The sequence below is a fragment of the Scardinius erythrophthalmus genome (genome assembly GCF_964197995.2).
Source record: "Scardinius erythrophthalmus genome assembly, chromosome: 16".
Taxonomy (NCBI): domain Eukaryota; kingdom Metazoa; phylum Chordata; class Actinopteri; order Cypriniformes; family Leuciscidae; genus Scardinius; species Scardinius erythrophthalmus.
In genome coordinates this window covers 25,066,695-25,090,151 of record NC_138236.1, presented here as the reverse complement: position 1 = coordinate 25,090,151, position 23,457 = coordinate 25,066,695, and the positions used below count along the sequence as shown (strand labels likewise).

At 39.6% G+C, this 23,457-nt stretch overlaps 2 protein-coding genes across 7 annotated transcripts; both read left to right on the top strand.

Annotated features, from left to right (window-relative positions):
* Nucleotides 1-1,507: 1,507 nt before the first annotated feature.
* Nucleotides 1,508-5,566, top strand: cbx3b (chromobox homolog 3b). Of its 6 annotated transcripts, none has more exons than XM_081388847.1 (5): nucleotides 1,508-1,576; nucleotides 2,693-2,838; nucleotides 2,917-3,094; nucleotides 3,456-3,613; nucleotides 4,336-5,272. In XM_081388847.1, exons 1-5 carry the CDS (start codon nucleotides 1,520-1,522, stop codon nucleotides 4,451-4,453), a joined length of 657 nt encoding a protein of 218 aa, XP_081244973.1. In that variant the 5' UTR covers nucleotides 1,508-1,519; the 3' UTR covers nucleotides 4,454-5,272. The 6 variants fall into 6 exon arrangements, with proteins under 6 accessions (XP_081244973.1, XP_081244978.1, XP_081244974.1 ...); XM_081388852.1 differs by having other exon boundaries at nucleotides 1,530-1,576; nucleotides 2,929-3,094; nucleotides 4,336-5,253; XM_081388848.1 differs by having other exon boundaries at nucleotides 1,569-2,159; nucleotides 4,336-5,566.
* A 3,633-nt stretch (nucleotides 5,567-9,199) lies between these two features.
* On the top strand, nucleotides 9,200-12,040 carry snx10b (sorting nexin 10b). Its single transcript, XM_081388526.1, has 4 exons — nucleotides 9,200-9,334; nucleotides 9,425-9,525; nucleotides 11,381-11,482; nucleotides 11,636-12,040. Exons 1-4 carry the CDS (start codon nucleotides 9,242-9,244, stop codon nucleotides 11,838-11,840), a joined length of 501 nt encoding a protein of 166 aa, XP_081244652.1. The 5' UTR covers nucleotides 9,200-9,241; the 3' UTR covers nucleotides 11,841-12,040.
* The last annotated feature ends 11,417 nt before the right edge of the window (nucleotides 12,041-23,457 follow it).

Sequence of the window (23,457 nt, the reverse complement as noted above, 5' to 3'; positions counted from 1 at the left end):
ATAACAGAGCTCCTCCTATACATGGAATGTACAGAGAATCATTTTTGTTCAGCATAAAGAAAAATAAAACATTATGCATGTTGAAATTACTAAAGATGTATTCTGAATTAATAATTCAAACTGATGTTTATATGACATGAAGCATTTTTCAAATTCGTATCATTCTAAGCTACATGTTGCAGGTCTAATTGACAAATTTGAGGTTTTACATATAATGGTTTAATATGCAATACATTATAAAATGCATTTTTTATGTGCAGTGATGAATTTTAAAAGAGTTTTAATCCTTAAGAACTTGCCTTGATTTCGTGCAACCTCACCAAAACTTGCTTTCGAACAAGCTATAAATTGCACATAATGTCAAAGGAGATATAAAGTTAATAAGAAAGTATAAAGTAAACGGAGCAAATGTTAAATACACATTAACACATGCAATGAAACGTTTTATAAGTTATCTCGTAAAAATAAAACTTTTTATGAGGAACAAAACAACCACTGAAAATGGCGATGCCAAGAGATTTATGGATGGATAATAGCGACCTCTTGTGGGCCTACTAAGAAGTGGCAGGGTTTAACATCAAATACAATATTTTAATTTTAAAACGTCCAGATTGTATGTCTTCATTTTACAATTTTAATATATGTAATATTAAGTCATTGAAAAAGTAATGAAGGTAAAATATAGGAAAATGCTAGTAAAAGCTATAAGGAAAAACTTTTGTTGCGGAAGGTACACAACCAAATAGGCCTATTTCTTTCCTTTTAAATCTTAAATGCGATTGGGTGAAAAACTCAACCAATCCGATTCAACCTTCTCTCTGATTGGAAGGTGGAAACCTGTCAATCAATTAGAAAATAGGAGGAGCTTAAGTTCTACACCGAAACCACTGGTCAGTTACATGAAAGCGTCCTAAAGTAAAGAGCTCTGTATTATTACCTAAAGCTCTCTCAACTACCCCGTGCAGACAGGTTTAGATGCAATCCTCCATTAATATTACCATCGTTATTAATTACATTATTATTAATCTTTTTTTGCATTAAAGTGTATTTATAGTCATTTGACGTAATAATGTGCTATTTTACACTATTTAACAGTAAAAATAAAATGATTCAAAAAACAAATCAACTGGTTAGTCCATCTAAATATACTAATTAATATAAATTTTCTATATCCATATGGTAATTTAAGCCATAATGCAGTTATACCCTGATTACATATTTTTATATAGGCTATAATTATAGCCTAAAAAAGACTGCATATAATGTAAAATAACAACAATAATAATAATAAAGTGTAGTATTAATTAACAGAATTATTCTTTGGCCCTAAAAGTGGGCCTTACTTTAATTCTAAAGTAAGAATCGTTTAAGAAATATTTTGAGTGTCTTCTAATGAGATTTTACCATGAATAGTGAATTTACCATGTTCAGTGATTCATAAACCATGAATCACTGAACTCTAGCTGTGGGTTTTATCATAGACAGTAAGGGTTTTATAAATGCACATAATGAGTGGCGCATGCGCCCTCCAGTGTCCTTCGACTACATTACGATTGTGACGTCAACACAACACAAGGTATTTTCCCTATCTACATCTTTCCTAAACCGAGACGCAAAAGTTTCTATATATACAATAAATCATTGACGTTCTTTGTTAACTAACAAAATCATCTGGCATTAAAAATTGCAACTGTTGCCAATATGAGTGCAACTAATCGTAATCAAAATATATTACAGTAGCCAATTCTAAAGGCGTTTTGCGCTGCATTATCTAGTGTCAGATTAAACCCTTCCCTAAAAAAAACGTCCGTGTGCGCAGAGAAATTCAGCCAGGTCTTGCTCTCGTCTCGGGATGCGCCTTTAAGGATTCCTCCCCCGGTTTCCTGAACTGACCTCTTCCCTTTGAAACCACTTCCTCCCCTTCTCCCAATCGGCCATGTTTAATTTGACTCATTCATGAAAAGTTATGTAAACACAACAGTAAAGCCATGATCGTGAAGGCGACATAGTAAGCGATGCTAGATTACTGAACAGCACTGTGATCTTCCGTGTGAATGCACCGCGTTGTTTGTAGAGAGACTGATCATTTGCACGAGCATTAAATCACCAGCAGTGGGAATAAAAGAATAGCGCGTGAACTGCGCGTGAGGCTTCGGCAGGTGGGCACGCGCACTTATCAAATTCATACCAGTGGCGTAGAATGAATATAATTAAATACAACAAAACAACCATTCGGAATATTAACCTGCTTGGTCAGTGACTGTGAAAGTTTGGCTAGTTGGAAATGATACGTCATATATATTGCGGCATTTTCACCGGCAGCGACGTATTGTTGCCATTGTTTATTTAAGGAATTCCTTGTATTCCTTCATGTCAGATGCAACATCGCTTGATACATCAACAGAAATCAAACAAATAAGTATCAAGTGGAAAATTATTTTAAAATTCCTCCGACTTTATTGTTAAATAACAATTCTATGTATAATGTAAGTTTAGTATTTGTGATATTCTGGGCCTATCAAGAACCAAATCATCGTCACTAACCAATTTCCTTAAAAAGTCTCTTCCTGTCAAATTATCCTATTTTATTATTAGTTATATGTCTGCTAAACTTAATATAAGTGCTTTATAATAGATTTTGTAATATGTAAGCCTTTGGAAATATTATTAAATGCTAGCTGTGTTTTTATAGGAAATCATGAGGAAAAAGCAGAATGTGAAAAACAGGAAAGCAGAAGAGACAACCGTTGTCCAAGAGTTTGCAGTGGAAAAAATCATCCGCAGAAGAGTCAACGATGGAAAAGTTGAATACTATCTAAAGTGGAAAGGCTTCACAGAGTGAGTGTCTGGAACAATGTTGCCTGTGTGTGTCAAAATGTTATTTAATAGATCTACCAGTATATGACATGTCTGTAGTCCTTCCAACAGTGCAGAGAATACCTGGGAGCCAGAGGACAACATGGATTGTCCTGAGCTGATAGAGGAGTTTCTCAGAAACCTAACCGTCTCAGGAGAGACGGATCAAGAGGGGTGTCAATCTCTAGACCATGAGTTCCAGCCCAAGCAAGAGTTAACCGAGCTAGACGCAGATACGGTTAGTGTGCCGTTCACTTTCACTCCTACAGGTGTTGCTTAAAATTCCTGAATATCAATACATTTAATTGCATTAGATAAACTGCTAAATAATAATGTTGTTGTATTTTGTGTATAAAGCAGTGAAGTCCAATCCTTTATCTGGAGGGCCGCCTTCCTGCAGTTTTTAGCCCCAACCCTACTAAACACACCTAAACCAGCTAATCAAGGTCATCAGGATTGTTGGAACAGGGTGGAGCTAATCTCAGCAGAAGGGTGGCTCTCCAGGACCAGGATTGCACACCTTTAGTATTGAGTTTTAGTTATTTCCAAAACCTTGTCAGGCTTTATGATAGTTTAGTTCAGTGTCTGGAATCATGCAGGCTCACCAGCGGCTTCAGGAAGAACTCATTGAGAGAGGCAATGAGGAGGTTGGCGATCACAGCGCGGAGATCCCAGCAGGACAATCCAGCCACCCAGAACCTGACTGCATCATCGGATGCACAGACCAACAAGGAGAGATCATGTTTCTCATCAAGTGGTAATATTTCTACACTGGACCATTTGTGGAGATTCGTGTTATTCCACACTGCTTTGTTCATTTTTTTAGATGTTGTAACGATAATCTTTAGTATTAAATTCTGTAATCAGCTCGAATCATGCATCGATACACACCTCAGTATTAACTTAGCTTTTATGTTTCACACCACATTGCCTTACTTGGAAAATTGTTTAGAAATGATTAGAATAGAAGCACATTGTTGTCAGGTGCAACAAAATGACCTAATTCAAAAGTTAAAAAAAACGTATATTATCTCAGTAATACTAAAATAATATTGTGACCATACTCTTTCAGTGTTTAGAATGAAATACTATTATATACTAGTTTAGGTTTTAGTGATTTTGAAAATATGTATATTTAACCTAAATTAATTGACTTTGTTTTATTTTAGTTGCATTCCAAGTTTAAGTTTGTCTCATTTATAAATTCAATTTTATTTCAACTTTAATTTAACTTAATCCTTTTAGTTTTAGTTAACAATAACAATACTGCTGTGCTTAAAGTTAATACTGATACCTAGGAATTCCTTTCACGTCCATGCTCTTCTTCAACACAAGAATAGAGATGAAGATCACCCTCACAGCAAAAAGATGGTGTAGTTTACAATTCTGTTGCCGCTAATCTGCAGCCGGTGATTATGTGCTTTTAATTTGCTGCATTTGTCCATTAACACTGATCATTATTTCTTTATTTCATCGCAGGAAAAACACAGATGAGGTAGCTTTACTGTCAGCCAGGGAGGCCAGTAAAAGGTGGCCCCAGATGGTAATCCGCTTTTACGAGGACAAGCTGACCTGGCATGGCGAAGACGAGCAGTGAGAGGGAAATATGTAGCAGTGAATCCTACTGTACCTCCTGGCAGCTTTACACATACACAAACACTGTGGCATAAGTTTACTGTTTGACATACCGTGTTTTCAAAGTGTGTGAATCCACAGCCCAATGTGAAGCTCTTCCTAGTAACACACTAACCTCTAGAAATGTGAGTGGAGTATTAGAGTGCTACTGTAGTGTACAAGTGGTTTATTAATCGAATGTTGTTGTGTCTCTTGGTCTGTTGTTGGAAAAATTCACTTGCGATGTTCATTCTTCTGTCCTCTTTGTTACTACGATCTGAACTGTGATTTAACATAGAAGATGACGACGGATGTACAAAACCTGCTCGGGAGGAACTGTTTGTTGTGTAAATGTACTATAAACCCCCTGGTTACGCACTTACTCAAGTTATACTGTGATGGATCCCGTGATCTGTGAGAGCATAAAGTGTGGCTCATGCAGGTATAAATCCTTAGATTTGCACAAAACAGATTCTAGAATGTAGCCTATTCAATCACATTTTTGTGAACATCGACACGCTTGTTGTTGGGTCAGTGTCACTTTCATAGCAGTAGTGTTATTTAGGTTTTGAGGTTTTGCGTTTAAGACCTTTGTCTTGTAGTTTCACTCTTCTGGCTTCCTGTTTTCTGTAAAGATCACTGTTAACATTACATCTCGAGTGAGCAATCTCTATAGGTGCTTTAAATAAACACAAAATTACCTCAGAAGTGTTGTGATCATTCTTATAAACCTGTTAATTTGCAGTCCTCTGTCAAAAGGTGTTTAAAAAAAATCTAACAATCTTTGCTATAGGAGAGATGGATGAAGCAGCCTTTTCTTACCAGTTTGTGCTTTTAAATATCAAAATGCTCAATTCAATTTTAAAATAACCAGTCTGTAATATCAAGAGGTTGGAAAACCTACAAGCAGGGCCTAAAACTAACTTTTTGGCAAACCTGCCAATTACTTTTTATTTTATCGGCCATAAATACTTTTTACCAGCTATGAAACATAGATTAATCCACATTAAACTTACACACATTATTCAGTCAAGAGCAATGAGCGATTGTTCTTTGTCTTTTGTTGTTTGATTAACATTAAAGTCCAACTGAAATCAAAATTGACCCTATTTACTTTGTTAGCGCATATTACTAGTCTTGTGGTGAACAATTAATCCGTGCAAGTTAAAACAGAAAAAAATTGTTTGCCGTCGTAATCTTTAATCAAAGTCTGAAAAGTTACTTCCGGTCTGGAATGGCGTCCCTTCTCTGATGACGTAGGTTTGAGGACTTGGGTTGGGAAACGCTTAACCACTCCCCTCAAATCGTTAGTCTGTAATGAGCGAGAGATGGAGAGGAGGAGCGCTAGAGTAAAACCCTGCCCTCTGTTCAATATTCCTTTTCACTGGGAAATACGTCACAGCACTGGAGAAAAGTCGTTTGCAACTTCCGGTTCACGCGGACTTTAAAAACACAGACAGCAGCAGGAATATTAGGCTGCTGTCACTTTAAGAGCTAATGCACGGGTCCAATATACTGTTACACATGCTTTTTTTTTCTCAATTGTTTACGTTCACTTAACTGACTCTTATGTTTACAAGGACACTTGCCAAGACGGGCATTTTGACTTAATTTAGTTTGAATATGTCGGTTCAAGCGCAAGAAGACGCGAAATTCATTATTTGCCGCGCTTCTTGACGCACGCCGGATGTTTACATACAGAAAACTTCACAGTAACATATTAAGTTCCCTGTCTCGTCTTCTTGCACTTGAATATTTAAATTCTTAAGTCTTAAACATTCGTGCGCTGGCCCAAGTGTCATTCACTTTTAAAGGAGCTGTATGTAAGAAATCCATTTCAATTAATCATAAAATGGCCCTGATGTGTCACCAGACATTAAGAAATCATGTTCATTTCAAATACTTATATCACTGACAACAGTAGTATGGCTAGGATATTGTCATTTAAAAAGTGGACTTGCAGCCCTCAACTGATGTTGATGTTGTCATTTTGTGTTTTGGCCTGATGCGCCTCCCTCCACCTATCGACCAATCACGAAGTCAGTAGTGTTTCGGGATCCGGGTTGCCAGCTCTGTTACCTGTTAGGGTATACCTACCCTAACTCTAGTCGGATAAAAATGTCTAACGTTACTAAATCAAAAAGACCTCGTTATAATTCAGAAATTCGTCGTGACAAAGTCCGAAATAAAAACAGAATTTGTATTGGAGATGCTTTTGAAAGATGGAGACGGCTGAAAACGGAGAAGAATTTGAACACAGACGCGACGTTGCTAATTTTCTCCTGGACAGGTAAGATTCATCTATGCTTGGCTAACTTGTACTTGATGTCAATGGACATTTCATATATTCATGACAGTCGAACAAAGTTATGCATGTTCGTGCAAAGTAACGTAACATTAGCTCACATGGACGTATTAGCAATGCATTATGGAGCCCGTTTCTCTGTCATTATGCGGAGACGCTGAGGAAAACAACAGAGACAGAAGCCTAACTTTACCTCAGAAAAAAAAAGATTCGTCATTCGTTCTTCACGTACAGTATATCGTGGACTTAGTTACTAGGGTTGCCAACTGTCCCGAATTAGGTGGAACGTCCCGTATTTTGGGCCTAATATATTTGTCCCGTGCGTGACCTCCCATGTCCCGTTTTTTGACAAGCTGATCTAACCACTGACTGATACAATAGCAACAGCAGCAGTGCTGACCACGACACTTGAGAATGATCACCGACACCTGTCATCATCCAATCACAGTTTTTTTTTAATCACTGTTTTTAGACAAATCATTGTTTGATTTGCGAACATAATCCTTTGCTGTCTGGTTGCTTCCGCTTCAAGCCGGACTCGTCTCGCGCTAACGGTAATAACCTTTTACTGTCCACGTTTTGATTTCGGCAAAACAATTTTGGCGAATGCAAACAACGTGATTATTGTTCATGCCATGAGTCTAACATCCAGCCACGCAAGAAAACATGTAATCTACCTGAAGGAATAATATGCTCAAAAAACATTTCTGATTATTATTAATGTAAAAAAAAAAAAAGCCTTAGAAAGTAAATAGAAAGCTTTTGTAACATTATAAATGTCTTTACTGTCACTTTTGATTAATGTAATGCATCCTTGCTGAATAAAAGTAGGCAAATACTTTCTTTAATTTTTTTTCCAAAAAAATAATCCCCCAAACTTTTGAACTGTAAGCCTATATAATGTTAAAAAGCTTTCTATTTTAGATAAATGCTGCTATTTTGAATGATGGTTCGTTTGTAATGTGATTTTTTTTATGTATGACTTTTTGTATTTTATGTATGAATTAAATACATAAATAGGTAAAGCAATACAAATGTGTCCATGTCTGATAACCTTTTAAACACATATTTAACTGCAGACACTGAAATGATGTACAGTTTTGAGTGTCCCTCATTTTCCTATAAATAACCACGATTGTCCTGTATTTTCCTTTTCTGAAGTTGGCAACCCTATAAGTTACACATGCTGCAAGTTGACCTGTATGACCATTGAAGCAGTCTACGTTTCTGCTGAATCCTGCAGCTTATCTGGCAACCTCGAGTCAGGGGGGAGGGGGAGGGGATACACCTCTCTACAGTATTTTTAAAGTGATTGCAGTACCAGTTTTGGCCACAATCCTACATACAGCTCCTTTAATATTAGCATTTCTATGGCAGTCCTGATGGGCCCCCATGTTTCAAATTTGGCTATTATAATGGTGTGTTGTATGCAAACAGCATTGCTAATGTACAGTTTATTTATTTGGCCTTTACCTCAGATTACATGTATAACCAAATTATCATCTGACAGTGTATGTTCTGCTCTTTCAATGGGTTCTTTAGCACTGTAGATTTCGTGTTCTCGTTTGTTCTCACCTTTCTTTGAAAAGAAGTCAGTTACCAATTGTTTCCCCTCATTTTGTTTTCTTTCCTTCTCATGTCTTTCCTTTCTTTTTTGGAGGCCTGATTTGGCTTTCTTTGAGAAAGAAATTACTACAGCTGAATTTTGCGCTCTACCAGATGCTCAACTAACTAACATAAACAAATGCGTGCAGATGGACTAAACCATTGGCGCATTAGCAAGGGGTGGGACCGTGAGACCTTAGATAGTCTTTACTTTTTTGTATACAAAATCAATGATTGTCAGTCAATCAACCAAGTTATTCAGGCAATACACTAACTTTACATTTCATCTGACATTCAATATGAAATTTAATTAGGAAATGAAAATATGCAGGTAAAATAAAATTTATTTTTATGACTTTTCAAGGGCCCTCTCTCCCCTTGGGGACGCCCCTGTTTCTAGAATTTATGAAAATATTACTGGCCTACTGGCGATATTCTGTTTCATATACTCTGCAACATTGATTTTTACTCGCATTTGGCGCTTGACGAGTGTCCTTGAATAACTGTTTAAGAACTGCTTGTTGTTTCAAACATGCAGGTGTTATGATTATGGTACCATTTTTTCCAGCTGCTTTTTCCTGCTCCTTTTATTTTTAATGACGCTGCTAGTCTGCTATGTCTCTGGTGGCTGGTAAAAATGAAGCACCACTGTCAGTCAGAGACACAAAATGAGCTCCGATGTTTTTCCCTAGTCTGCAGTTCCCATGAATCAGCCCCAGTTGGTCAACAAGACCAATGTCTCATGAAAATACTTCCTTCTTTATTCTTCCCATTTTTAAACCTCAGAGCACTGGCTGTGTGTGTGTCCCATTTGAGTTTGTGAGCGTATGTGTGAGGTCTTTCTTTTTCACGTTTGGACGTATGCAGGAATTCACTGGAGTGTGGGTGAGGGACCCTCGCATCCAGAAGGAAGATTTCTGGCATGCCTACATGGATTATGAAATCTGTATACATGTAAGTGCAATAGAAACATATATACAGGACACAAAATAGTCAAACAAGAGGGCAGAAACTGATCATTCTCTGTATTTTATATTCACTTAGACAAACAGTTTGGCCTTCACTAAGAAGTGTTCCTGTGTGCGGCGGAGATACAGCGAGTTTGTGTGGCTAAGAAAAAAGCTAAAGGAAAATGCCATGCTCATGTATGTAAGCGCTGAGTCATATTCCTGTTATTTACTAATTGTGCACTGGTGGTTATAGGTTTGTAATAGAGTTTTAAAAGCGAGTTTGAAACATACCAAGTTTGTATATTTGTATTCATGTTGGTTTCTCAAGGTTTCATGCCATTTTCAAGAAAGACTAAAAATCTGATGAAGTGTACCCATCAAACTGACAAATATACACTGCCTGGCCAACAAGTTGCTGTTTGGATTTAAATAGGCGAATGCTTAAAAGTATATGATTGGATCATTATTGCAGTGATTATTATGTTTCTAGGATGTTATATGTTTGGCAACCGTTCTTCTAACCCTAACTGATGTAGTATGTGGGAAGACACATAATGGATATATTTCAGAATGACAATGTCAAGATTCATCAGGCTCAAACTGTGAAAGAATGGTTGGGAGGGAGAATGAAGAATCATTTTCACACATGAATCGGCACCTCTGAGTCCAGACCTCAAATTCATTGAAAGTCTTTGGGATGTGCTGAAGGACAAATTATATATTTGTCACATTTTTTTCCTTACTCCTGGAATATATGCGAGTGTACACAAGTGTATGAAAGTCATTGTATATGTGAGACTTACATATTTAATCTATTTTTTTTATAAATTACTGAGCGTCACGTCATTGACCCTCAGAGGTGGACAAAGTACACAACTTCCAGATACTACTGGTCAAATATTACTCTGTTACAAGTAAAAGTTGTAAAGACCGATTTTTACTTACTTTTACAGAAGTACTTGTTTACTTAAAAAGTAAATGTCAATGCATTGTTGTATGTAATACGTACAGTATGCCTCTGATATGCCTGCATACCTACTCTCATTTCAATGTCAAATTTATTTCTAGAACATTCTACAGTTCCAGTAGTGGGATTGAATCCACAATGGTTTCAGACACCCAAATGACAGTTTCCTCAAATAGTGCCCTATTTAAAGTTTTTGGGCTTTCAGTATGAGTATGTTTGTCTTACTGTTTCCTATAAGCTAGTGTGCACCAAAAAAATGACAAAATTCACATTTAGAAGACCAAACCCAATGCTGAAAATTAAAATGTCAGAATCCAACGCCAGATTGATGTTAATCTCCAACGTTGGACAGATGTTGTATTGTGGTTGAAAATGAAAAAAGGGTTGACGTCAGAAACTAACACCTGCAACCAAAATCATCCCCTGACTGACGTTACTACATTCTACTCAAGGACCTTGACAGAATTGTAGTGGAGTAAAAAGTACGATATTTGTCTTTCAAATGTAGTGAAGTTAAAGTAAAAAAGTTTCCAGGAAAAATAATACTCAAGTAAAGTACAGTACTCAAGTAATGTACGTTGTTACTGTCCACCTCTGCCCAATATACATCTCAGTTCATTCAAATATAATTTAGGTAATTTATTATTATTTACAAATTACTAATTGTTGCTAATTACAAGGGTTATTTTAGTAGTATGTATACATTTTATTATTTATTAATATTTTGAATAAGCTGTCATTTTTATATTTTCAGTGTTCGTTATAATTTTAGTTCAAGTTTAAATAATTTTGTTGCAATTTTAGCACTTTAACTTAAACTTAAACAATTTCAGTTCGTTGCCTAGTGATAATATTTATTTTGTGTGCAAATTTTATTTTTTTATTTATCTAATACTTTAATTTTACTTTATTAAAGTTTATTTTAACAACAAAAAAGTCAATAGTTTTAGTTAACAAAAAAACAATACTGCTAATTACCATAATTAGGCAGCTGTGTTGATGCAGACATATTCAAGTTTCAGTCATTCAGCTTTCTGTGTGACGCATGTAAACTGAATCTCTGTGGTTGTCTACGAATTGCAGAACACATCTACCCAAACTTCCTCCAAAAAACCCGTTCTTCAGTCTCAACAATGCCAGAGAAATTGGAGCCCGTATGCAGGGACTCCGAAAATTTCTAGAAGGGTAAGTATCAGAATAGCCCTAAAGAACATGTTAAATTAAAACATAAAACCATGACTGAAAGGATGCATTTAGCTTGAGAACATGCAATATATCTCAGGCACTGTATATAGAAAATGCAGTAATGGTGATCAGTTATATGCTTACATCCTCCAGCGTGGTGCACAGTCCGGTTCTGCTGTCGGACAGTTGCTTGCACCTCTTCCTACAGTCCCAGCTGAGTGTGAGACAAATGGAGGCCTGTGCTGAAGGCAGGAGTCGCTACACAGTGTCTGAGGCCATTCACAGTTTTGGCTCAGGAAACAAACGCTTTGATTTTCAATCTGAAGAGAACATGGAAGAGGAGGAAGATATGCACTGAGAATCCGAGTGATTTCTTGCCAATAAAATGGAGCAAATGTACTAAATTTACAAAGGCATTGCTGAAGTGCAACCCATGCTTGAAGAGGGACAATGAAACATGAAAAAGTTACTGTCATTGTTGAGTAAAACAGTGTTTTGTCTCCATACTGATTCATCTGTATTGAAGAAGATAACCTAATAAATTAAATTATTTAATCCACAGTTGCGCACACATTAATGTCTTGCTCGGCAATCAAATTAATGTATAAAAGCATGATGTGGCTTGTGTGGAAGACGGTTTGTTGTTAAAACTACAGATGTGTGTGTTGAGAGGTTTACGAGAGGGAATTTATGTTTGCTTGTGAAGTCCCTTAAACGCAATAACCACATCCTAATAAGCAAATACAGAGCATTAGGACTTTGTGTGATTTAGACCCGACCCCACAGAGCTAAATCCAAATAATAATCTCTACTCAAACAATTTTACTGCCATAGTTAGCTATAAAAGATCATTGTCTGGATGTCATACAAATTGTGCCTTCTCGTAAATATTTACCAATCGTGTGAGGCCGTGCTTGACCGGCAGATGGCGCCGCTGCTCTTCTGTCTTTCCTTTCGTCTCATCCCTGCAAAATCATAAATGTTTAATCAAACGAGTAAAAGCCCTCAAAGCAAGCAGTATTTCCCCTTTTCAAATCATCCACTGCTCTCTCTCAGTCGTTGACTGGGGCATCAAATCACCAAGACATTCTAGAACAGGAGGATAAAGGAATTACGTTATATCGCCAAAAGCAAACAGATCAAAATAAAACCATCAAAATAAGGGCTGCAAGCAATATTCAATAAACTGAAATCATCAAGGCAGTAATATATTTTACGAGGGCTGAAGGGTTGGATGGTTTGTATCAGGGCTGTCATTTTTTTTTTTTTTTTGAGTTTGGCTTGGAGTGAGAATTATGATTCGATTAATAAGCATTGCGATTCGATTCTGATCTTAATTCAATATTTACATTTAGGTGCAGTACTCTCTCAACTATGTAAACATAGCGGGAAACCTGTCAGCTGGTATTATTACCATAGGCCTAGCAAAATGCTCCTCTAAAGTTCATTTTTCTAGCTAACTAATATGATATGGTCATTGAATGGCTTTACGTTATTTTGTTCACAAGCGCTTTTATTCACGTCTTTGCACGGTTGAATTACTCATTGAAAGATTACAAGACATGAAACATTTCAGTAAGCTGTAGCCTAAGTTACTGTATCTTTCAACAAACCTTCTGATGTGTATTCATGTTTATTTGGTCAGGGTTCCCACACTTTGGTTAACTTCAAATTCAAGGACCTTTCAAGGACTTTCCAGGTCCAATATCCTCAAATTCAAGGACTTAATGTGGGGACACATTTCAAGTGAGGAAGGTTACATCGTGTTATCTTGTAAGATACATTGTTGCGCTTGTTCTCTAGACTCCGTCGCTATGGAAACAAAGACGCTAACATGCAATCAACCGCATATGAATGTGTGGGTCTATGTAAAATTCATAATTTTACCTTTAAAGTCGGGATAATTCCGTATTTTACGGGACGGGTAGCAGCCCAAGCCATTCTTTGTAATCTTCTTTGAAATTTGCATTTTCCAGGCATCACGTTTCTGCGGTTTCAGACTATTTTTGCAATGTTTCACGGTGTGTCTGTGAACCGTTGAAGTACCATCGTAGTAGTTTCGAGCGCGCGTGAGTGTCATGGCAACCTACAACACAAAGTACCTCACGCGGGAAACACGTAACGTGTAAATTCGCGTAACTTAAGTGTATGCATAGGCCACGAACTTGGCAAAATAAACATTAGCGAACCAGATGGAATAATATGGATTTTTTTTCGAGAAAACTTTCAAGGACCTGTATCTATGTATGTTCATTTTCAAAAACTTTCCAGGGCCTTGAATTTTTTTCAGATTCACAAACTTCCAAGGATTCAATGAGGTTCATTATCATGCCAAGCAGGTTCCTTTGAGCTTCTGTTTGTTCTCTAATCAATGTTTATGTGAATAAAAGCCTATAAATTCAATCTGTTCAATATAAATAATATAAATGCCGTCTCTTCAGAAAATTTGAATTAAATCACTCAATTCATGGTTTAGTTTTACAATCTCTTTATTTACTTTTTGAAGCGTCAGTTAGCCAAGTTGTCAATGGGGAGTAGCCTACAGAATGCTAAGATTTTATTAAAAAATGTTACGAAGATACGAAGGTCTTGGGTTTGGAACAACACATAGGCTAGGCCTACTGACGTATGACAGAATTTTCACATTTTTGGGTGAACTAACCCTTTAAAGAGTGCCAAAAATGTTTTGTAATAAATTTTTGTAATAAACAGGGTTCCCACGGGTCCTTGAAATCCTTGGAAGTTCAAAAAAATTGAAGGCCCTGGAAAGTTTTTGAACCATCTGGTTCGCTAATGTTTTATTTCGCCAACACTTAGTGGCCTATGCATACTAGCTTGCTTGATTTACTTTAGTTACGTGCCTTTACGCGTTACGTTACGAGGTACTTTGTGTTGTACGTTGCCATGACTTTAACGCGCGCACGAAACTACTACAATGGTAGCCTACCTCAATGTTTCACAGACACACCGTGAAACATTGCAAAAGTAGATGCCTGGAAAATGCTAATTTCAAGATATCTGGCTCACCAAAGAAGATTACAAAGAATGGTCCCGTATTTAAAGGTAAAATTATGTATAGCGACGGAGTCTAGAGAACATGCTCAACAATGTTTCTTACAAGGTAACACGACGTAACCTTCCTTTCACTTGAAATGTGTCCCCACATTAAGTCCTTGAATTTTAGGGTATTGGACTTGAAAAGTCCTTGAAAAGTTCTTGAATTTGAAGTTAACCAAGGTGTGGGAACCCTGAATAAAAGTGTTTCATATCAAAAGGAACCTGCTTTGTGTCTGTCGGGCGCGTTGTCAGTGTCATCTTTGCTCCGTGATGTCTTTTAACTGCTTGAGAAAATGGATGTGTGGCGTGAGAGTTGGCAGTCCTGTTAGTAGGCCTATGGTCCCGTCAGAGACATAAAGCAGGTTACATATCATATCAAATGAGTGAGAGAAATTGTAATGCTCAATATGGTAGCCTACCAATGGTCCTGCCTTACACTTTAAAAAAAGAACTTTGATAGACAAATGGAAGTCCTGTCTTTCAAATAAAGGAGCCAAATGAACTCTTTGCCTGTTACTCTTGAACACGTTCATTTGTTATTATTTTACTGTTATATTTTAAATATATTTATTTGAAATATGTTATTTAAATGTGACATTGACAAACACTTTCAGAGACTGCAGCCTTCCCTATTCAAGTATATAGGACCTGTACTGAAAATATTAGCTGAACAAGGGTATTACGTTGGCTGCTAAGTGTCTTTGTATTTCAGATGTTTTACCAATTTTGTAGGACTTTTAAAATAATTTATTATTAAATTATTATCCATTATTTTGGTTTTATTCTCTAGGAAGATCTGGAAAAACGAATGGAGGGAGTTTGAGGTGGGAAACCTGTTTGGAAACCATAATTTTTGCAATTTCGTTGGTGATGCTAGAAGCACAGAAATCACACACTTCAGCTTTAAGAGACTGAGATTTTCACTAAAAGGAGATTCCATTGCCCCATCTCTTCCTGCCTTGCTTGTACCTTTCAAACTCCAGGCAAAGGTTCATATGTGAAGACTCGCCCAACAGGTTGAAATGTTCCTCTAATCGCCTGCCTCCTGAACATCACTCGCCATGGTTCCCTAAAGAACCCTGACTGCCAGCTGCTGCTGTCTCTCTAACGATGGAGACCGTCTTAATAGGCTCTGCACACACTCAGCTGCCTGATAGTAGTGCTGGCAGCACCGGGCCTGAAACTCCCACAGCACGCACAAATACCAGTAAAAGAGACCGGAGGTGTGTATGCGTCAAACAGACAAGCCGCTTCTACGGTTGTATGAGGGCAATACCACGTTGACAGGCAGAGTCCCAGTGCAGGTTGCTGTGTTGGTTAATGTCAGCGGCCTGTCATTCTGTCCACCTTCCAAGATGACGTGCTTGGCCCTTGCTGTGACATCTTCATGAGGTGTATTATTTATTCAGCAGGCCAGTCAGAACAACTGAAAGGTGACATTTGTATTATACTGTACCATCTTAAGCATCTGTTTTTCTGTGAGCTCCTTCAGCTGTTTAATCCAGTTGTGAATCATACTTGTACACCAAATAAGGACACAAGATAATAGCCAAAAATACATATGAGTCAGCAAAAAATAAAAAAATAAATAATAATAATAATATATATATATACTGTATATATACACAAACTTTATGGTTTCATTCATCGCATTAATTCAATAAGTTTGGCAAGCAGCTTTTTGAGATTTGGATTTTTCCTCATTTAATTATACATGGGCTGTACAATATAGCTGATTGCATTTTCATGATGGCTGCCATGTGTACTGAATTGCCTTTTCCTTTGTGAAGATGCTTAATTGCTTTTAATGTGCACTTGTAGTGTACTAAAATAAAGTTAAAAGTATATTTTAAAAAAAAGTGCTTGCAGATAATATATCAGTGAAATAAAAGTCCACTTAAGTGTACTTAAAGAGAATAGGCTACACTTTCTTAACACAATTAAGTACACTTAATTGTGAGTAAAGACTTAAGATATAGAAGACAGTGCAATCATACAGTATGAATGGGAGAAAGTGCAACGTGCAATATGGTGGAATAAGTCCCACCTACTAAATAAAAGAGCAAATCACCAAATTGTAAAGTCGATGAGTCACTGCATCTACCATTAGAAGCTCCAGATCAAAGCCACTTGAAGGCAAGCCTGCGAGGTTGGCTAAAAAAGCTGCAATGTGATTGGTTATCAAGGCACACGTGATCCATGTTGGCTGTTAAGCTTTCTCCAATGGTAGAGCCACGGACCCTCGTAACTCCCAATAATAAGACCATCTCTGTCCAGATGCTTTAGAAACAATCAGTGTTCTGACAGCACATGCTGTAACGCTAAATCCAAGGAAGACGAAGATGAAGCGAATATAACACAAGGTTTATTTAAACAACTCAAAACTAAACAGCCAACATGTAAAACAGCTTTTGAAAAAGGAACAATACTGGACAAATGAAGAATGCATGAGGAGGAACTTAAATAGTGATGATGACAAAATAACGAACAGCTGTGATGATAATCAGTGTCCATTGAAACTAATGTGTGGTGGGAAACAAAGACAAAGAAACACAAGTGACTAATAAAAAAACAAACTAAAAGTCCATGGATTGAAAATAACTGTGACAGAACGCCCCCCTCTGAGGAGATGGCTTTGGAGGAGGAAGAAGAGTTGGTGAAGGGATGAAAACAGGAGGAGGCAAAGGGCTGCTGAGGGTTGGCGGCGACAGAGTGGCAACCTTCGAACGATGACGAGGGCCCAGCGGCGAAGATGGAAACGGCCCGATGGCACAGACCCAGAGCTTTCCAGTGCCAACAGCCCACGGCAAAGTCGAGGGAGGGAGGAGCCAAGATGGTGTAGTGGTGGCAGATGTCATCTAGGGGACGACCGACGGAGACTGAGGCATAGAATCTGAAGGCGCAGATGGGGGTTCGATGGAGCCGAGCGATGGCGCAGGTTCAGGAGACCTTGGCGCAGCCGCTGCGACAAGCGTCGGAGACGGAGCCAGAGTACCCGAGGATTGGGGCGATGCAGGTGTGACCGAGGACAGAGGTGAAGCCGAAGGGAAGGAGGAAAACGCTGTAGCCGCAGGGGTGGAGGGATGGAGCGCAGCAGTATGTCCGTGGCAGAAGTAGAGGGATGACTGACCAAGGGGGAGCAGGTAGTACTAGGGAACCCAGTGAAGCCACAAGACCGAGGGTCTCCGGTGAAGCCGAATGTGGGAGGAGCCAAGGCAGAGCTGACGGGTCGAAATGGAACGAAGGGAACAGAGGCTGGAGGCGGAGTCGCAGAATCCTCTCGCATTGACGCTGCTGGTGGTTGCACGAACTGCGGGTCGACGTCACTGCAGGGCATCCTCAGAGATGGCACAGGGCTGTAAACATCCGGCAGCGGCAGGACTGGAGGATTGGCCTAGCTTCGCGGTGATGGTGGCAATAAGAATCTTGAAAGAACGATGGTAAGTATGACACAGTCCATGCAGGTCGATGAAAGTAAAAGATCACAGTCCTTAAACAGTGGTGTTTCAGAACAAACTACCTGATTCTGGTCCAAACAGGTCGAAGAAATGGTTGAATCTTGTCCTCGGGCTCTGGCTCACTCATCGCGGCGGGTGGTCCTTCAAAGTCTGCGGGGGGCTCACACGATCTATCCGCGGTCGAAGGTCCGCTATCCGCTAGCTCTGGGTCTGACTGTGTCCTTGATCGGGGAAGGACGCTCTCTACACACCGGATGATGGCTTCCTTCCAGTTCAGTCCAATGGTGTCTGGGATGTCAACGGGATGATGGTAATTTGCCCCGATCCAGAACAGTGATTTCAGGGTCTCGTCGTCATAAGGGGAGTTGACTGCGAAACGACAAAACTCCTCTGTAAAAATTAAAAAGTCGTTGCTCTTCTAAACCACAGCAGCGAATTTCGGGCGTAATTCATTTCTGGTCCGGTATTCTGTAACGCTAAATCCAAGGAAGACGAAGATGAAGCAAATAGAACACAAGTTTTAATTTAAGTTTTAAACAACTCTAAACTAGACTGCCAACATGCGAGACAGCGTGTGAAACACAAAACAATACCGGACAAATTAAGAATGCAAGGGATAGTTCAGTTTTAATAAAGGCCTTCTGAAGTGAAGCTGAAGTGAATAGTTTGTGTAAGAAAAATATCCATATTTAAAACTTTGTCTACTAAAATAACTAGCTTCCGGTAGACGGCCGTACGCATCGATTTACTGCGAAAGAGTAACCCTTGACCTGACGCACAACATAATGACAAACGCGGTTGCCCAGCCCTGTTTGTTTGAACCGTGAGAGGCATCAAAGCTTATGCTACTCCTACATCCTACGTCATACATCGCCAAGTGTTACTCTTTTGACCTAAGTCGACTTGTGTATGACCGTCTGCCGTCAGCTAGTTATTATAGACAATAAAGTTTTAAATATAGATATTTATCTTTCATGAACGCATCGCTTCACTTCAGAAGGCCTTTATTAACCCGCCAGAGCCGTGTGGAGCACTTTTATCATGGATGGATGCGCTTTGATGGACTTCCAAAAAAAATATACCCATTCACTCTCATTATAAAGCTTGGAAGTGCCAGGACATTTTTTAATATAACTCCGATTGTATTTGTCTGAAAGAATAATGTCATATACACCTAGAATGGCTTCAGGGTGAGTAAATCATGGGGTAATTTTCATTTATGCATGCGTCTTGCAGAAGAACATTGTAGCCGGAGCTACTTCTCTCTGTTTATGTCTATGACGAGTCACGCAGGTTCTGGGCTACTCCGCAGTGGTACAACCCAAACCAGTCTAAAATAGTCCCAATATAAACACTTATCATAGGTGTACCGTAGTGATTCAGGATAAGACATGGTTTGGAAAATGGATTCATAATGTACTTGCTCATGATATCATTTTTGTAAATTTTGAACACAAAAAAGTTACGGACTGCAGCTTTAAATACACAGTGATGATGACAAAATTATAAACAGCTGTGATGATAATCAATGTCCATAGAAGCTAATGCGTCTGTAAACTAAACACAAGTGACTAATGAAAACAAACTAAAAGTCCATGGACTGAACTAAACATAATGGTGATAAATGCTTTTATATATACACATTTTTTGTCATAATTTGAGTATTTAGACACAAAATTTGAGTCAGATGTTGTCAGATTTCATTGGTGATTTCAAGAATGATTTGATGTTTCCCCATTCAAAGAGATAGGAGCTGCACTTGCATGACTGAAAGAGCTGCCCGAGAGATGTTTCAAAGATGGAAAGTTTCAAAGTGAAATTACTTGCCTTAATGGGACTTTGGCACACATTTAAAAAAATACACTTTTATGTCAAATTAAGTGTTATTTTAAATACATTATAAATAATATTTTTTTATATATATTTTTGTGCTTTAAAGAAGTACATTTATTTTGATGTGACTAAAATACTGTAATGTGTCATTTGATATTACATTTAAAGTTAATATATTTGTAATGCACTAAATTGCAACTTCAACATTACAAATGTGTAATTACACATATATTTAAATACATGACATGAAACTTTCAATAGAAATCACATTAAAGTATCTTCTATCTTACCATAAAAGCTTGTCAGTACACTCGGCGATACATTATAACCATATTTCAATGACAAAGTAATTATGAAATTGTAAGTAAAGTTGTACATTTTCATTGAATTGTACTTAAGATGCAAAAACATTAAGTGAAAAAGTGATTCTAATGAAACTTTAAGCCTTGTTCACCATCTGTAAAGACTGCTTATTCAGACTGCTATAGGAAGCTATATGCTATGCTAATGTCATATGCCGTTAGCTAGAACACGTCTGACACATTTGCTACATTAATTAGATTACTGTGTCGTCCGGAGGTGAGGGTGATATTCATTATAAATTCATAATCGGGGAAACAAAGGGCTCCCGGCTGCATGACTGACAGGTAAAGTCACCTTTGGACCTCCTCTACTCAGCATAGACCAGCGAGGGCAGCAGGGAGCACACCAAATTGGGGTTGAGAGGACACACTGCTGAAGCTGTCTTATTAAACCACACAGGGTTTGTTGAGTTGTCTGTGTGTGTGTGTGTGTGTGTGTGTGTGTGTGTGTGTGTGAGAGAGAGAGAGAGAGAGAGAGAGAGAGAGAGAGAGAGAGAGAGAGAGAGAGAGAGAGATTGTGGGTGTATGCGTGTGAAGGCAAAGCGTACAGTGGGCATGAGTGTATGCATTACCCCTCCCGTCACTTTCACACATGGCGGTAATGAAGCTGTCATGGCCGCCAGCATGTGGATATGGTTGATATTCAAATGAGAGAGCCATTCACCTGCTGAAGACAGACCAGTCCAATTACTGGCTCAGGGCAGAGACCAGGCCCAGGAATAGGGCAGATGCACTGTTCCACTGCCGTTATTTCCAGTCTGGAAGATAATTTTCTGTGAAAATTCCCTCGCATGGTGTCTAGAACACAAAGTAAGGAATATTTGATGACGGGCTGATGAATTATTAGAAAATAATGCACACCCGAGGTGGTAATGTGGCCACGACACGAGTGTGCATTATTTTCTAATAATTGAATGGACCGGGGTCAATTATTTGGCTTAGATTATACTACGATTGCCACACCTCAAGACATTGTTCAGATGTTGTATTTCAAGACATTTGTCAGGTTTTTGTCCTTAAAGGTTGTATCAGTGATTTCAGGCCCAAAAAAAACGATCCGCTTTCCTAACGATCCGCTAGCTGCCCGCCCCATAAGCATGCCGTCAAAAAAAACGCGTCTCTGTAGGCAGCCTAGGCTCTGAGATCTGCACACAAAAACAATTGGTTTCACCAACCACGCAAAACCAAAACAATTCACTAGTTCACACTTACAAATAAGTCAGATAGAAATAGATGCGTATTTGGCGTGCTGTCCGAGGAGAGGGCTCCGGGCTCGGTATTCGGCCCGAACCCAGAGTACTCCCCCCGTATTCCTGGCTGTAAAAGATTGAGCCAAGAGTGAGGAGTCGGGGTGGTGGAGGGATGCTGGAAAACTGTCACGGAGTATTAGGTGAGTTGACAGAGTGGATATATATATACTTCTTGTCATGCTGATTAGGGTAGACATAATTGTTTGATGACGAGTAGATTGGATTGATTATTTGAATGTGCTCCTCCCGAACTTTGTTTATAAAACATCATTTCACTAGTTCACACTTACAAATAAGTCAGATAGAAATAGATGCGTATTTGGCGTGCTGTCCGAGGAGAGGGCTCCGGGCTCGGTATTCGGCCCGAACCCAGAGTACTCCCCCCAAAAGCTGCAAATAAAAGCCGGACAGCCGCCATGATGTTAGTGACCCCCCAAACTTGCAGAGTGCAAAGCTAGCATGGCGTCGGATGGGTGTGCCTCTAAGGTGGTAGGCTGGGGATGGTCATATGTGATGTACTTCTGCGGAAGTGGAGTAGAGTAATGGAGCTCCTGCGGGAGCGGAGTAGATAACGCTGCTGCGGCAGTGGAGCAAATTTAGATGAAGTAATGGAGCTCCTGCGGGAGCGGAGTAGATGACACTGCTGCGGCAGTGGAGCTAGTTTAGATGGAGTAATGGAGCTCCTGCGGGAGCGGAGTAGATGACACTGCTGCGGCAGTGGAGCAAGTTTAGATGGAGTAATGGAGCTCCTGCGGGAGCGGAGTAGATGACACTGCTGCGGCAGTGGAGCAAGTTTAGATGAAGTAATGGAGCTCCTGCGGGAGCGGAGTAGATGACACTGCTGCGGCAGTGGAGCTAGTTTAGATGGAGTAATGGAGCTCCTGCGGGAGCGGAGTAGATGACACTGCTGCGGCAGTGGAGCAAGTTTAGATGGAGTAATGGAGCTCCTGCGGGAGCGGAGTAGATGACACTGCTGCGGCAGTGGAGCAAGTTTAGATGGAGTAATGGAGCTCCTGCGGGAGCGGAGTAGCTGACACTGCTGCGGCAGTGGAGCTAGTTTAGATGGAGTAATGGAGCTCCTGCGGGAGCGGAGTAGATGACACTGCTGCGGCAGTGGAGCAAGTTTAGATGGAGTAATGGAGCTCCTGCGGGAGCGGAGTAGATGACACTGCTGCGGCAGTGGAGCAAGTTTAGATGGAGTAATGGAGCTCCTGCGGGAGCGGAGTAGCTGACACTGCTGCGGCAGTGGAGCAAGTTTAGATGGAGTAATGGAGCTCCTGCGGGAGCGGAGTAGATGACACTGCTGCGGCAGTGGAGCAAGTTTAGATGGAGTAATGGAGCTCCTGCGGGAGCGGAGTAGATGACACTGCTGCGGCAGTGGAGCAAGTTTAGATGGAGTAATGGAGCTACTGCGGGAGCGGAGTAGATGACACTGCTGCGGCAGTGGAGCAAGTTTAGATGGAGTAATGGAGCTCCTGCGGGAGCGGAGTAGATGACACTGCTGCGGCAGTGGAGCAAGTTTAGATGGAGTAATGGAGCTCCTGCGGGAGCGGAGTAGATGACACTGCTGCGGCAGTGGAGCTAGTTTAGATGGAGTAATGGAGCTCCTGCGGGAGCGGAGTAGATGACACTGCTGCGGCAGTGGAGCAATTTTAGATGGAGTAATGGAGCTCCTGCGGGAGCGGAGTAAAAGACACTGCTGCAGAAGTGGAATAAGTTTGGACGGAGTGACGGAACTTCTGCGGGAGTGGAGTAGATCTGCTGAGGTAGACTTGATTAGCTTGTTTTTTAACTAACTAGAGCCAGTTGGGTGGAAAAAATGGGCTCCCAATGGAGGAAGATGATGCTGCTGTGGTGTTGGGAATGACTTGCTTCAACGTGAATGAGGAGTTGTAAAAGAATTTAGCTGATGAGGGTTCGTTGGGCTTCTTTGATATGGAAGCGGTTTGAGCGGATGTAACTTTTGAAGGCTTCCGATGACCAACGGCCAAGTGATTGGATCTGCTGCTGAGAGA

Bases quoted from the DNA above. Each gene is read 5' to 3' on its own strand.
- snx10b (XM_081388526.1), top strand. From the start codon at position 9,242: ATGCAGGAATTCACTGGAGTGTGGGTGAGGGACCCTCGCATCCAGAAG. The intron at 9,335-9,424 runs GTAAGTGCAATA...ATATTCACTTAG, and splicing joins ATTATGAAATCTGTATACAT to ACAAACAGTTTGGCCTTCAC. The intron at 9,526-11,380 runs GTATGTAAGCGC...TACGAATTGCAG, and splicing joins AAGGAAAATGCCATGCTCAT to AACACATCTACCCAAACTTC.
- cbx3b (XM_081388847.1), top strand. From the start codon at position 1,520: ATGCGCCCTCCAGTGTCCTTCGACTACATTACGATTGTGACGTCAACA. The intron at 2,839-2,916 runs GTGAGTGTCTGG...ACATGTCTGTAG, and splicing joins AAGTGGAAAGGCTTCACAGA to TCCTTCCAACAGTGCAGAGA. The intron at 3,614-4,335 runs GTAATATTTCTA...ATTTCATCGCAG, and splicing joins ATCATGTTTCTCATCAAGTG to GAAAAACACAGATGAGGTAG.